Source organism: Embiotoca jacksoni, unplaced genomic scaffold, assembly GCF_022577435.1.
Source record: "Embiotoca jacksoni isolate LCO1_2020_lvr unplaced genomic scaffold, fEmbJac1.0.p SCAF_135, whole genome shotgun sequence".
NCBI lineage: Eukaryota > Metazoa > Chordata > Actinopteri > Embiotocidae > Embiotoca > Embiotoca jacksoni.
Window position 1 is genome coordinate 134,055 of NW_027185269.1, and position 12,323 is coordinate 146,377.

Sequence of the window (12,323 nt, forward strand, 5' to 3'; positions counted from 1 at the left end):
ATCTAAGATTAAACAAAAGTTATTAGGTGTTTGAGAGAAATGTCTGAATTTTTACATTTGCGAGGGAAAAAGCTTGACCTCAGTGAAGACAAGGTGATCAATTATTCCTCAATTATGTTCATTCATCTGGAAACCAGTCCTGAGTTTTTGCTTAAAGACGTCCACTAAAAAATAAAACGTAAAAAAACACGATGACTGATGAAATTTGATCAATAACAGAAAACATCATCCAGTTTTATGAAATATTTTAAATCTACAAGTTTACCCAGTGAATCCCCCTCCCCCCCTCCTTCCTCTCCACCCGCTCCATATCATGGCCACATTTCTTTTCCTGTGTGAGCGTGAGCACCCTCCCCCAGCTGCAGTGGACATATTGCCATTGGCTGCAGTCCAGTGCCAGGCTGCGCTGATTGGCTGGCACCAACTGTAATCACTTACAATTGGCCCATTATCTGCTGCATGCAAACCCCTTCCCCTCTCCCCACCCCGTGCACACCCCCGCCCCCCACTCCCCTACACCCCCTCCTTTCCTCCTCACACACCCCCACCCACCCACCCAGCTTTGGAACAAAGTGGAACAGTGGACACACACAGAGAGGAAGGTGATGCAAGGTTTGTGATGTATTTTTGGCCCCGTATCGAGCACTTCCTGTGTGTAATTTGCGTGTAATTTGTGTGTGTGTGTGTGTGTGTCTGTTTGTGTAAACGTGTGGGTTTGTGTGATAGTAGCCGCTGTGCTTACAGCTCGACTCTGCACTGTGTTCAGGGTTTGAAGAGATAACTCTGTGCCAAGCTAAATAAGAGGGAAATAACTGCGTGTGTGTCTGTTTACAGTATGAAGACTCGCTTGTGTGTGACTGCATGAATGAATATATGAATGTGTTTATTTGTTTATTTGTGTGTGTGTGTGTGTGTGTGTGTGTGACTGAAGGATTGTTTATTCATGAAGAAATTTCCAGAGAAATGAGTATCACTGCTTCTTTAAAGATGCATTTTGCCTAGTTTTTTTTTTATTTTTTATTTTTTTTTTAATGCTGCTGCAGTTTATTGAGAAAGAAGCAGTTTGTCTTTAATTCTGACTCAATTCTCATCTTAAATAAGGATTGTGTTAAAATCCAAGCTGAAAAAAAAGTTTCTTGGAGAACTTTGTTGTGGAAATGATGGTTAAAATAGTTTGTGCCCATCTTCAGCAGCATATGTTATACGTTAAGGTTGTCAGAGCCAAAGTTACTGTGACTTTATGAAAGCAAAAGCGATGGGATGTAACTTGTGAGACAAATATGCAAACTTTAACTCAACTGCAGCTGCTGTTTCCTCATTTGAAGACTGGCAACTTTTATATTGAGTTTTCAGAGTAGGTGAGTATTTATGCCTCTGTGTTTTTAGGTTGTCCATCTGTTCCGATATTGTAAACGCCATGAGGGGAACTTTCTTCACCTTTGCCATAAACATTCTCCTAATTACAGGCATGAACTGATTAGAACTCATTGGTCAAAGGTGAAAGGTCACGGTGACATCAGAAAACACGTTTGGGCTGTAACCTAAAAATTCATCAACTGATTGTGATTAATATTTCACACAAATATCTAATTTGATAAAAAAAAAAAAGACCTGCAAAAACAGTTTTCTGGACTTTATTCAACACCATGACTCAGAAACAGAAGGGGAGATTTTGACCATATTTCACATTTGGTCAGATACTGAATTAGTGACACTGATTCGGGGTGTCCACCTTGAAACTGTGGTGATTGTATAGAATTTCCGTGCTGTTGGGCTGAAGATGTGTTTGAAGCGTCCACATTTTAGAATTTGTAGCTTTGCGAATTTGATGCATTGTCCACCGTCTTTGTCCACAACTTTGTGTTCTGTCAGAATCACCTTTATGGGTCTTCGCTACATATTTTCCGAGTCTGGACAGACAAGTATGTGAACTGCAAATTGACGGACAAACAACTATGAGGCAGTAATTCTAGCTGGCTTTGAAAGTCGATAGATGTTGTCGGTATAATTAATCTGAGATTAATGCGCAGATGTGTACGATACAGAGATCACTTCTTGCAACTTTCTCAGGGATTGAAAGAAAAGTTATGGTGAACTTGTGTAACATACAGCATCGGGTTGTGTTGGGGGTGTTTTGATGCCATTATGGGAGCGGAGGGACGAGAGGAAATGAGGTGAGGGAGGGGGAATGACTGCCAGCAAAATTGTGGTTGATGGTCCGCGTCCCAACCCCGTGGTAGCATCCCACTGGTAGCTATCTTAAAAATGAACGAATCATTTGTAATTTGGAAAGCAAAAGTGCCAAACACGACCTTAATCGGACTTTTGAAATGTAAGGATTTGCTGCTTTTCTTTGTTTTATCTGATGGTAAATGGAACATTTGAGTTTTTGCATTGTTGGTCAGAAAAATGAAGACATTTGAGGACATCGTCATGAGCATTAGATGGGCATTTTTTCAATAGTTAATCTAATTATGCTAAAGTAAAAAAAAAACATTCACAAATTATAGACATGTAGATTTAAGTGTTTTAAAATGTATTTTTTCAGTGGCGAGCTCTGCTTGTTATGATTTTCTCATCTAGACCAGAGATTAGATTATATTATAAATCTAGAGATTTATAATGTCACTTTTCTCCTTCTAAATCAGTACTTCCAACCCTCAGACCTCCCACTGCTACTTTTAATTGAAGTCTTATTATTTATCTTTTTTGCCTTTATCGTTCACTGCATTAAAAGGGGGACGGGAAACAAGGAGTGAGACAGGAAGGAGTACGACATGCAACACAGGTCACGGCCCAGAATCCCACCATGATGTGGTTATTTGGCAAATTCTCCACATGTCAGCGATACTAATGACTCCACTTCCTTTACTACTTCTCCTTTTCCCTTTTACTTTCCGTCCTCCTTCTTCATCCCTATCCTTCTCCTCTGCTCTTCCCTTCTCCTCACCTCTCATCTACCTTCCTTTCACTTTTCTTTCCAGCAAATCTGACCATCCCTTCATCTCTCCTGTCGGTGCCGCCTATTCGACCTCCTTTCCCTCTTCTCCCTCCACTCCTTCTTCTTCCACATGGCAGTTAGACTCTTGACGCCTGCGGTACGCACAGTATCTCCGCCTACAGTAGATTAGATTGCTACTTTCTGCAGTCTCTGCGCTCTCCTCTGTAGAGGCGTCCACATTGTTCTGCAGCTCGCTGTCAGTATCTATAAATCCAATTTTCTTTCCACGTGTGTGCTCATATGTGTCTGCATCTGCTCCTTTTGCGATAGGTAGAGGGCGTTTGTAGCTACAGTATGTGTGCATTTAGTTGTGTGTGTGAGTACATCCAAGCATCTTTGTGTGTGTGTGTGCGTGTGTGTGTGTGTGTGTGTGTGTGTGTACACAGGCCTCTTTGCAGCAGCATTATTTTGCATCAAACAGTATGTCGGTATGTCTGTTTTGCTCGCGGCTGCTTTTGTGTGAGGGCATCTATTACACTTGTATCGTTGTGCACGTGCAGGCCTGTATCTTTGTAATTTTGTGTGTGTGTGTGTGTGTGTGTGTGTGTGTGTGTGTGGGTGCGCGCATGTGTGCCAGCGATAGCTCTGGGTCTAGTCAGCTGTCACTCTTGATAAGGCCAGTGGTGGGGAGGCGTTAGCCGGGCCCGCTGCTCGCCTGGCCTCCTTGTGGTGGATCTGCTGAGAAGGAGCCGAACCATTAGACACGCTGCAGTGACTACAGAGAGAGAGAAGGGGGAGTGCGGGGGGGGTGGAGATGTATGGTGAGAAAGCCTGAGATATGGGGTGGGGGTGGAGGGGAGGTGGGGGGGGGGGGGGGGTTGATGGAGTGTGAATGAGATCGAGATAGAAAGTGGGAGCGAAGGAAGAAGACTGACAGCAAGCTGGTCAGACAGAAGAGCAGGAGGTGAAGAGAGAGGGAGGAGGGGGGGAGAGGTGAAGGTAGATAAGGAGAGAGGGGGAGGAGTGAGAGGGAGGGAAGAACAGCAAACAGTGGGTATGGAGTGATAAGCCGAGGTAACTGTTTAATATCCACACATTAAATCACTGCTGAAATTAAATCAACACCACGTTAGGTGGTAAAATCATAAAAGTTTTAACCAGTCGTTTCTTTGTTCCTTTATTCTTAGGAGCATTTGTTATTTCTCTGTCTCTGATATCATGTCCCGGCCCTGTCTTCTCCCCTCTCTGCCCTCATTTCGAAGCTCCGAATATATTTCCTGTTTCTTCTCTCTCCTGGGGAATATCTGTGTCTTGCATGTAAGAGGTACTTGGAGTGGCCGCCATTGGTGTCAGCAACAAGATAAATGTAGCTTCTCGCATAGTTGACACCAGGTTGTCAGATTGAATTTGGCCCAAGGACTGAACCACCTAACACATTCTTTGTACTGGAGGCAACTGGAATTGTTATATTATTAAATGCTGACCTTATAGGGGTAATATCCGTGTGGTGGTGGGATGACAAAAGTAGTGTCAGAGATATTTGTTGATTAAGATCTTAATCATTTTAGCTACTTAACTGGCAGATTGGTTGAGTTCGATAAATCACGGTTGTTACACCGTAACATTAAACGGCTCGAGTACTTCTTCAAACAGCAAGTGGCTGATAGTTTATTCAATGTAAAATTCAGTTTATTACCCCTCACAAATCTCCTAATCCCACAGCAAATTATCAAAGTAGCTGTTGCGACGTGAATGCAATTTATGCTTCAGCACGGGAGCTCCTTCTTGCCTCCGATATGATCATAATCAGTTTTTGTTGGACTGTTTTTTTTTGGTGCCTAGGGAAAAAAAAAAAGAAGAGAGGAATGTGTCACTGTGTTTTTACAAGTCAGGGAGAGGTTACAGGTCTGTTCACAGTAACTGCCACGATCTGAGTGTGAAGTGGGCGTTAAGGTGTGTATCTAGAAATGAATCAGGCCAGGAGAGAAATCTGTTTTATGTCAGGTTTGTGACCAAAAAGATGCCCTTTGCTTTTGATGTTAGTTGTGTTAAGGTTGAGATTCTCGTTGACTAATGTGCACCCACCTGCAACTGTTAAAAAAAAAAACAACCCAGTCATATAAGTGCTCTTTAGGACTGCATGTATCTGATTTGAGAAATGAATAAGTCCTGTCTCGTCCTGCCGGGACTTCCCCGTCTGCTGTGGACATTAGTCAATGAGCACATCTGGAGTCAGGTGCAGCACTGCAGTTGGCAGCAGTGTCAGTATGAGCCACATGTAATTGTGTTTTGATCCTTTTACTACACAGTATGTGCACTTGCCCACTTTTGATGAGGCATAATTCCCCATCAGCTCTCTGCTGTCTGACTCGGGGGGCCGTCGTGAGTCAGATATGAGATGGTGACAAACCTGCCAGGTGCAGAAGAGAGGCTTAATAATTCCATTTGTACTATTTGACCAAAGAAAGAGCAGAGGCCCAGAGCTACAGTTCCTATGTATAGACCTGCTCTACAGTCTGAATGAGGCAAAAAAACAACAACAAGAGGAGCATGCAGCTCATTTTCATTCAAAGAGCCCCGCAGTGACTGACAGCAGTGACAGGGGGAGGTGGGGGGGGGGAAGGGGTGGTTAACATAAAACAAAGGTCCTGCGTCAGCCTACCAACCGTGTTAAAAACAATGCTTCCTCCGACCCTCTGTCTCTTTTTTTTTTGTTGTTTTGTTTTTTTGTAATTTAACAACTCGCCCACTGGCTGCCTGTGACATTTACCAATAGTCAGGATGTGATGTAATCATCATTGCTGTTAAACTAGGTTAGACCACGGCAGTTAGGAGGGCGTCTGATGCTGCTTATATCACCGCGATTAGCCACGTGTATATGAGAGAAGCTGTAACAGCAACATTAATGGAAAAGAAGAAGAATGGGCAGGTGTGCCGGGTGCAGACCAAAGCAGCAGGGCCGGAAAGTTTTACAGACTAATGTGATTACCAACTGTAGCACAGAGAAAAAAAGTAGCTGATTTAAAAACACAATCTGCTGCCTGGATATTTACCTGCTCATCAGAGGCACAATTATACTACAATACAGCAGTAAAGGGAGAAAGCCCGTTCTCGAACATCTGCAAGGTTATCCTGTTTTCTTTTGGTTCTACTGTTAATGTTCAACATTTAACAGCACATGTTTATGGAAAATAAGAAGAAAATATTTGAGGTCTTGGACAAATATGAGAAAGTGTTATCTGCTGCAAAGTAGAAAAGTAAAATGAAACATGTTACTTTTTTGTTAAAGCAAAAGACAAATGGATGATTAAGACTTTTTCTTTAGTGACAGTTCTGGCACTTGTCAGTTTGTAAAGAAAATATCAATATTAAACAAATATTTGACTTTTTTTTTTTTTTTTAACCAGTTGAATGTTCTCATAAAAACAATACAAATTTTAACTTATTCATTTCATTTTGTTTATTTGTTTTATGAAGGTAAATTAACATAACTGATAACATTTTTTAGGCCAGAGTCAGTAGTTTAAAGTCCAAAAGTTGGTTTCCCTTTCAATAGTAAATATATTAAACATTTAATACAGAGCACAGTATTTTGAATGTTTAAACCACAAAAAGGTTTTATTTGAATATGTTCAGACCATGAAAGTTACCAGACGAGACAATTCGAAGACACCACAAATGATAATTAACATATTTTCTAACAATGACAATATTAATAATAAGTGGTTTACATGCTTTGCATTATAATGATATCACTAAGCAGTATAAGTTGAGTATAATATCACATTTGATATAACCTAGAATTACATTTTTTTTTATAACACCTGTTTCCATTAATAGCATTTTTATGTGTTGAAAAATGGGGTGTGAATACTTTATATATTTATTGACGTAGAAATTGTGAATTAGTTATGGAAATTAATGTAAAAATTCGAAATATTATTTTAGATAGATAAATAAATTAGACTTTATTAATCCCACAGTGGGGGAAATTTAGTCGTCACAACAGCATGTACACTGTATGAACAAATTTACAAATGCGTATAAACTAAATAAGATAGATAAAAAAAAATATATTTTTGAAAAAAATAAGAGCGATAAAATAATCAATACACACACAGAGACTATGTACACAAACAAATAAAATAAAAAAAATAAAAAATAAAGATAAATAAATACAGCTTGTATTCTCTAACTGTGAATTTGAAGGATCATTAAAAATTAAAATGACTATGTTTTTAAGTTTGAATGTCCTCAAAGACAGCCCACACACTTGGATGTCAGAAGCAAATTTGTAACTGCTGGATCAAACTTTTGAAGTAAAGCGTTTACATTTGTCATTATTTATTGAAAACACAAGCTGAATTATAGTTGTAGCCTGTTCTTCATTATGAAGTTTTATGAGTTTTGTAATTATGTTCCTGGTTATTAGAAGGAACTAGTTTTTCCTCTCTTGCTACAGCCTTGTAATTGCATAACTCATTTTCTTTTTTTTTCTCTCTCCTTGTCGTCTTTCAGGAAACAAAAGATGAATTTTGGCCGGCTTTAGCTCCTCCCCATTCCTGCTCTCTTTCACACACTCTCTCACACACACACACACACACACACACACACACACACACACAGTGCTCTGTCCCCCCCCCCCCCCCCCCCCCCCCCCCCCCCCCCGCTGTCTCTTTTACACTCTCATGCCCTCCCGCTCCCATAAATACAGCAGTTCTTGTATTCTGCATGTGCACTATTTTTTTTTTTTTTTTTTTTTTTTAGTGACAAAGAGACGGAAAGACAGAGATTTTGTGTGATAGAAAGTGAGAAAGGAAGGGGAGGGAGGTAGTTAGAGAAGGGAGGGAGGGAGGGAGGAAGGGAGGAAGGGAGGGGAGGGGTAAGACAGATAGAGAGTGAAGGGGACGGAAGGGAGGGGAGATGAAAGAGAGAGAGAGAGAGAAAAAAAAAAAAAAAAAAAGAGGGGGAGCACATGTGTATGCTTGTCACTAAGGGGCTGGGAGAAGGACTAAGGGAAGCGAGGTAGCTGGCCACAGCCGCCATATGCTGACTGGATTCCTGTTCATGTCTGCTGTGTGAAGACTGTAAGGTTTGTGTTGTGTGCTGGCCGGCTGGGGAACACACCATGGGAAGCTCACATCTCCTCAACAAAGGCATGCCTCTAGGTAAACAACTAGCACTCTGCTTTAATCTGGGAACTGCGTTTGTGTGTGTGTGTGTGTGTGTGTGTGTGTGTGTGTGTGTGTGTGTGCCAATATTTGTGAACTCAGTGTACATTATTCTGCCTTCTTCCTCCCCTCCCCCCCCCTTCTCTCTCTTCCTCTCCCTTTTTCCGTCTCCTCCTCTTTCTCTTCTTAATTCTCTCTCACTCTATTATCTTTTTTTTTTTTTTTTTTTTTATATCGCTCAGCTCAGCCTCTCTCGGCACACAAGACTGGTTAGCCTTTTCTCTAAAGCGCTCTCTTTCTGTGTGTGTGTGTGTGTGTGTGTGTGTGTGTCTATGTGTGTGTGTGTGTGTGTGTGAAAAGGCAAATCTCTGCTATTGAAGGCTGCTTGAACACCTCCGTTTGTGGCGACAGAAATAGATCTCTCTCTCCTTTGAGGGGCCAGCAAGGACATGACACATATTTCCCTTTTCATACTGCTTCTTTTATGGAGAGACGGTTTGCCTTTCGCTGAAGCGTGCATGCACACTTAAACACGCATAAAAGGGAAGTCAAGTGGCACACATATTCAAGTATAAACACGCATGCCAAGCATGCCGGATTCACAAACACAGGTGATCGATGCACCTCACGAGAGGGGCTGGAGGAGACTGTTCTAGAAAATGGGATCAAGGTAGGGCTGTTGGGAATAAGAAAGGGTGGTGTGTGTGTGTGTGTGTGTGTGTGTGGTGTGTGTGGTGGTCGGGTGTAGAGCAGCAGGAGCAGGAGGAGGAGGAGGAGGGTGTGAGGATAAATGATCATCCGCCCTCAGGCTGAATTATTACATCTGTGGTCACCTGAAATCTGGATTTGTGAAGCCATTTCTCCCAAAAAGAAACCAGAGATTGGGATTTGTGATGTCATCAACAGGCTGCGGGCTGTATCTCTTGATGACATCAAAGATTAAAGTTGTAGCTCTGATTTTATTTATTTATTCTTTTGCCCCCCCCCCCCCCCTCTCTCTCTCCTACACCCCCCCCCCCCCCCCCCCCCGCCCCGGGAGAGATCTTCTCCATATCCGTTTTAACAGCTTGAGAGTCCAAGGTCACAAGAATAACGACTGTGAATTATGGTTCAGGGGGAGCTGCCCTCTTAAGATGCCCGCGCACAAATCTCCACCAGTCAATGATCGTGACACTGATCTGGTCGTCGGTATTTGTTTCGGCACACGCTGGAGATCATTGATCCCTCAAGGGCTGCTTTTAAAATCCGTCTGTCGTTCCTGGTGACTGATAGATGCACTGATTCATCTTTTCTGATCTGCGTGTTGGGCCGCGTCTGATCTGATTATGGAGGCCTAGATCGGTGACACAGACACATGCCCGTCACCTCCCGGGCATCTTGTAGAACATATTTGCTGGACAAAAGACCAAAATGTGGTCGCATAGTTTATTTGAAGACCTAATTTGCTTGGTGTTTTTGATACCATTATCTTACAGGCCAATTACGAGGTAAAGACCAAACGTGATTGAGCTTAATAGCTCCCGGCAGTTTCCCACCAGGAGGCTCCATGTGGACACTTCGTTATGTCAAATGACAAAATCAAGGAAACTGCTCATGTGGCGACTTGTTGTCAGCTTAGCCAAATGTCACTTCAAAGTGCTATTAGATTACAAGTCACTGCAGATCCTAGTTGGGAATGTTGACATAGAGACTCCACTGCCACTGCACAGTGTGTGAAAACACGTACACTGAATTTTATACTGCATAGCAGCAATATATAAAAACAGAAAGCGTGGTAGGCATAATTTACAGCATTTAGAAACCTATAAAGTGCTCAGCAAATAGAATGAAGCATGAAAAGGTTTGGTCTATTATGTCTAATGCGTACAAGAAAAATGCTTGAGCTAAAAAGGGAAGCAACAGTCAAAGATCAAGCAGCTATTATCTGAAAGTCTGGCCACTGTTGAACATAGCATAGTGTACTTGATAGTTAGATTTAACAACTTTGAGAAAAACCTATGTATTTTTTTCAAAAATGCTGACAGTGTAGAGTGGTGGCTAAATAACAGCGCTAGCATGTACAGAAAAAAATAACAGGCCTACAGTGCGACATCCCCAAAAGGCTGTAATTCAACTACGCAGACTTAATTCAAAGCACTAATTAGCCGAGTATATGTCAACATAGTCAGATGAGTCTGTCTAAAGTACAACCTTGAATTGATTGAAAAGGCTGAGTTGGTGGCTGCAAGCTGGTACAAGCAAAACAAAAAAAGGCTCGTGTTGCAACTTCAGTTGGTGACCAGTGTTTTAAAAACACTAACTTTGGTTGTCTCATTTTTTTTCAAATTCAACACTGTACATTTTGATGAAAGATAAGCCATGTTGACTTGTCATGTGGAATTCAACTTTTCCAGTTTGGAAGCCCTTAATCTAAATACAATAAACACCTCATAGCTTTAATAATCCATTTGGACAGCACATTTACACCCCGAATATCCAAACTGACCCCAATCCAATTGAAATGTGATTAGGATTTTTTTTTCCCCCTGCATATTAATCCAATTTCACGAGGTGGCTGCCACACAATAATCCAGTTACAGCCTGTGTTTAAATGTAGTATTTCCTGTAGTGCAAGCATTGTTAAGGCCTAACCCTGTTTTTGTTTCTAATTTGTGACAGTCTGTAAATCAGCCGGGCCAACTGGTGACGCGCACCACGGTCTGGATACTGAGAATAGTTTTCAATCTCAGAGATCTACAGACGGAGCAATATTTATGTCACAGCTGTGAAATAAACATAGTTTTCGATAGAATTCAAGGAAAAGCTGCATGTCCAGCCTGCTGTCCTGTATTTCAGTTACTGTCACTTTCTGATTCAGTGCAGGGTTGTGTGGGGGGCTGCAACAGTCCCACTGTACAGCTTTATTGATCTATTGATCCATTGATCCAGACCTCTGCAGTATTTATACTATAAGGCTGAAAATTGCGCTTTCAGACCATAACTGCTCTCCATTTGCCTCCTATTTCTATACATTGAGAAGTCGGTAAATATGCACAGGCCGTTTTAATAGTGTAACGATTAAAAACGTGGGTGTCTCTAACTGAGCTGCTGCCAAATGTTGTTGCATCTCCTTGTCTGTTTTGCTGCTGGTGTCTTTTATAATGGGAACAAAAAGCTGACAAACCTGAATTGCATTGCTGACACTATCGTGAGGACCTTGTGGGTACGTGTGTGTGTCTGTGTGTGTGTGTGTGAGACCTGCATGGTGATAATTTCTGTGTGTAAGTCCTTGTATGAGTCGTATATCACCGTACATTACTCATGTCAACAAGCATGGATTGGCGTGCTGAGTGTGCACCTGTATTTCTGCATGTGTGGGGAGGGGGGGGGGGTGTATATATATGTGTGTGAGGGAGGAATATGCCTGTCTTCTGCTCTTTCCTCACTGGCAGCTGAAGTGTGGGTAAAGCAGAGACGGCAGAAAGCCCCCCCCCCCACCTCGAAATACTTTGTACCTGGGTATTCAGGCGTTTTTTTTTTTAAGCATAGCAACGCGGTGATGATATGAAACACGGCTATCCTCGTTGCGGGAGAGCTGGACGGGACAGGAGGGGTGGGGAGGAAAAAAAAAAAAAGAAAGAAAGAAAAGGAAATGGCAAAGGGGGGGTTGGGGGGGTGGGGGTAAAGAAAGCCTGGGGGAGTGAGACTGAAATGAGCGATGGAGATCTAAAAACGAGGCAATAGCAGATGAAGGGATGGTGGAGATCAACACTGAGGGGGGTGAAAGACGTGGATGTAGGAGCTTTTAAACCACGCCGTGTTGCCGCATGCCACAAGAGCCCGTGACGGTATAAATCAGCCCCGCTGGGGCTCGATCAGTCGGTTGTTACGGTCGCAGGCGGCCGGCTGATCACAGGTGCCGACAGCAGTGTCTCCCCCCCCCCCCCCCCCCACCTACAAACACACACACACACACACACACACCTTTTTCTTTCCCATGCTCGGTCAGAAATACAAACACTGCAGCTGACATGTGAACATGTCGTCTGCCGGCGTTCACTTTCAGTTCAGTTCGAAAGGGGTGAAATGAAGGAAATACTCAACAGCAGCTGCCACTTGTGTTGGTATGTTTGGCAATAATTTGAATAAATACAATGGGTGTTCGCTTTGATCGTAATATATCTGAAAGGACTGTCTGAGATTTCTGTGAAGTTTAGAGGTGTTTATGGGTG

At 42.4% G+C, this 12,323-nt stretch overlaps 1 protein-coding gene across 3 annotated transcripts in view; it reads left to right on the forward strand.

Moving 5' to 3' along the window:
• The first annotated feature begins 465 nt into the window (after positions 1 to 465).
• Positions 466 to 12,323, forward strand: part of LOC138196836 (C-terminal-binding protein 1) — a 30,356-nt gene continuing 18,498 nt past the window's right edge. For 2 of the 3 annotated variants that reach the window (XM_069147213.1, XM_069147215.1), the window contains exon 1: positions 7,873 to 8,109. In XM_069147213.1, coding sequence (XP_069003314.1) covers positions 8,070 to 8,109 — 40 coding nt within the window. In that variant the 5' untranslated portion in view covers positions 7,873 to 8,069. Of the gene's footprint in view, positions 613 to 7,872; positions 8,110 to 12,323 lie in introns of those variants that run through there. The other variant, XM_069147214.1, reaches the window with a different exon arrangement.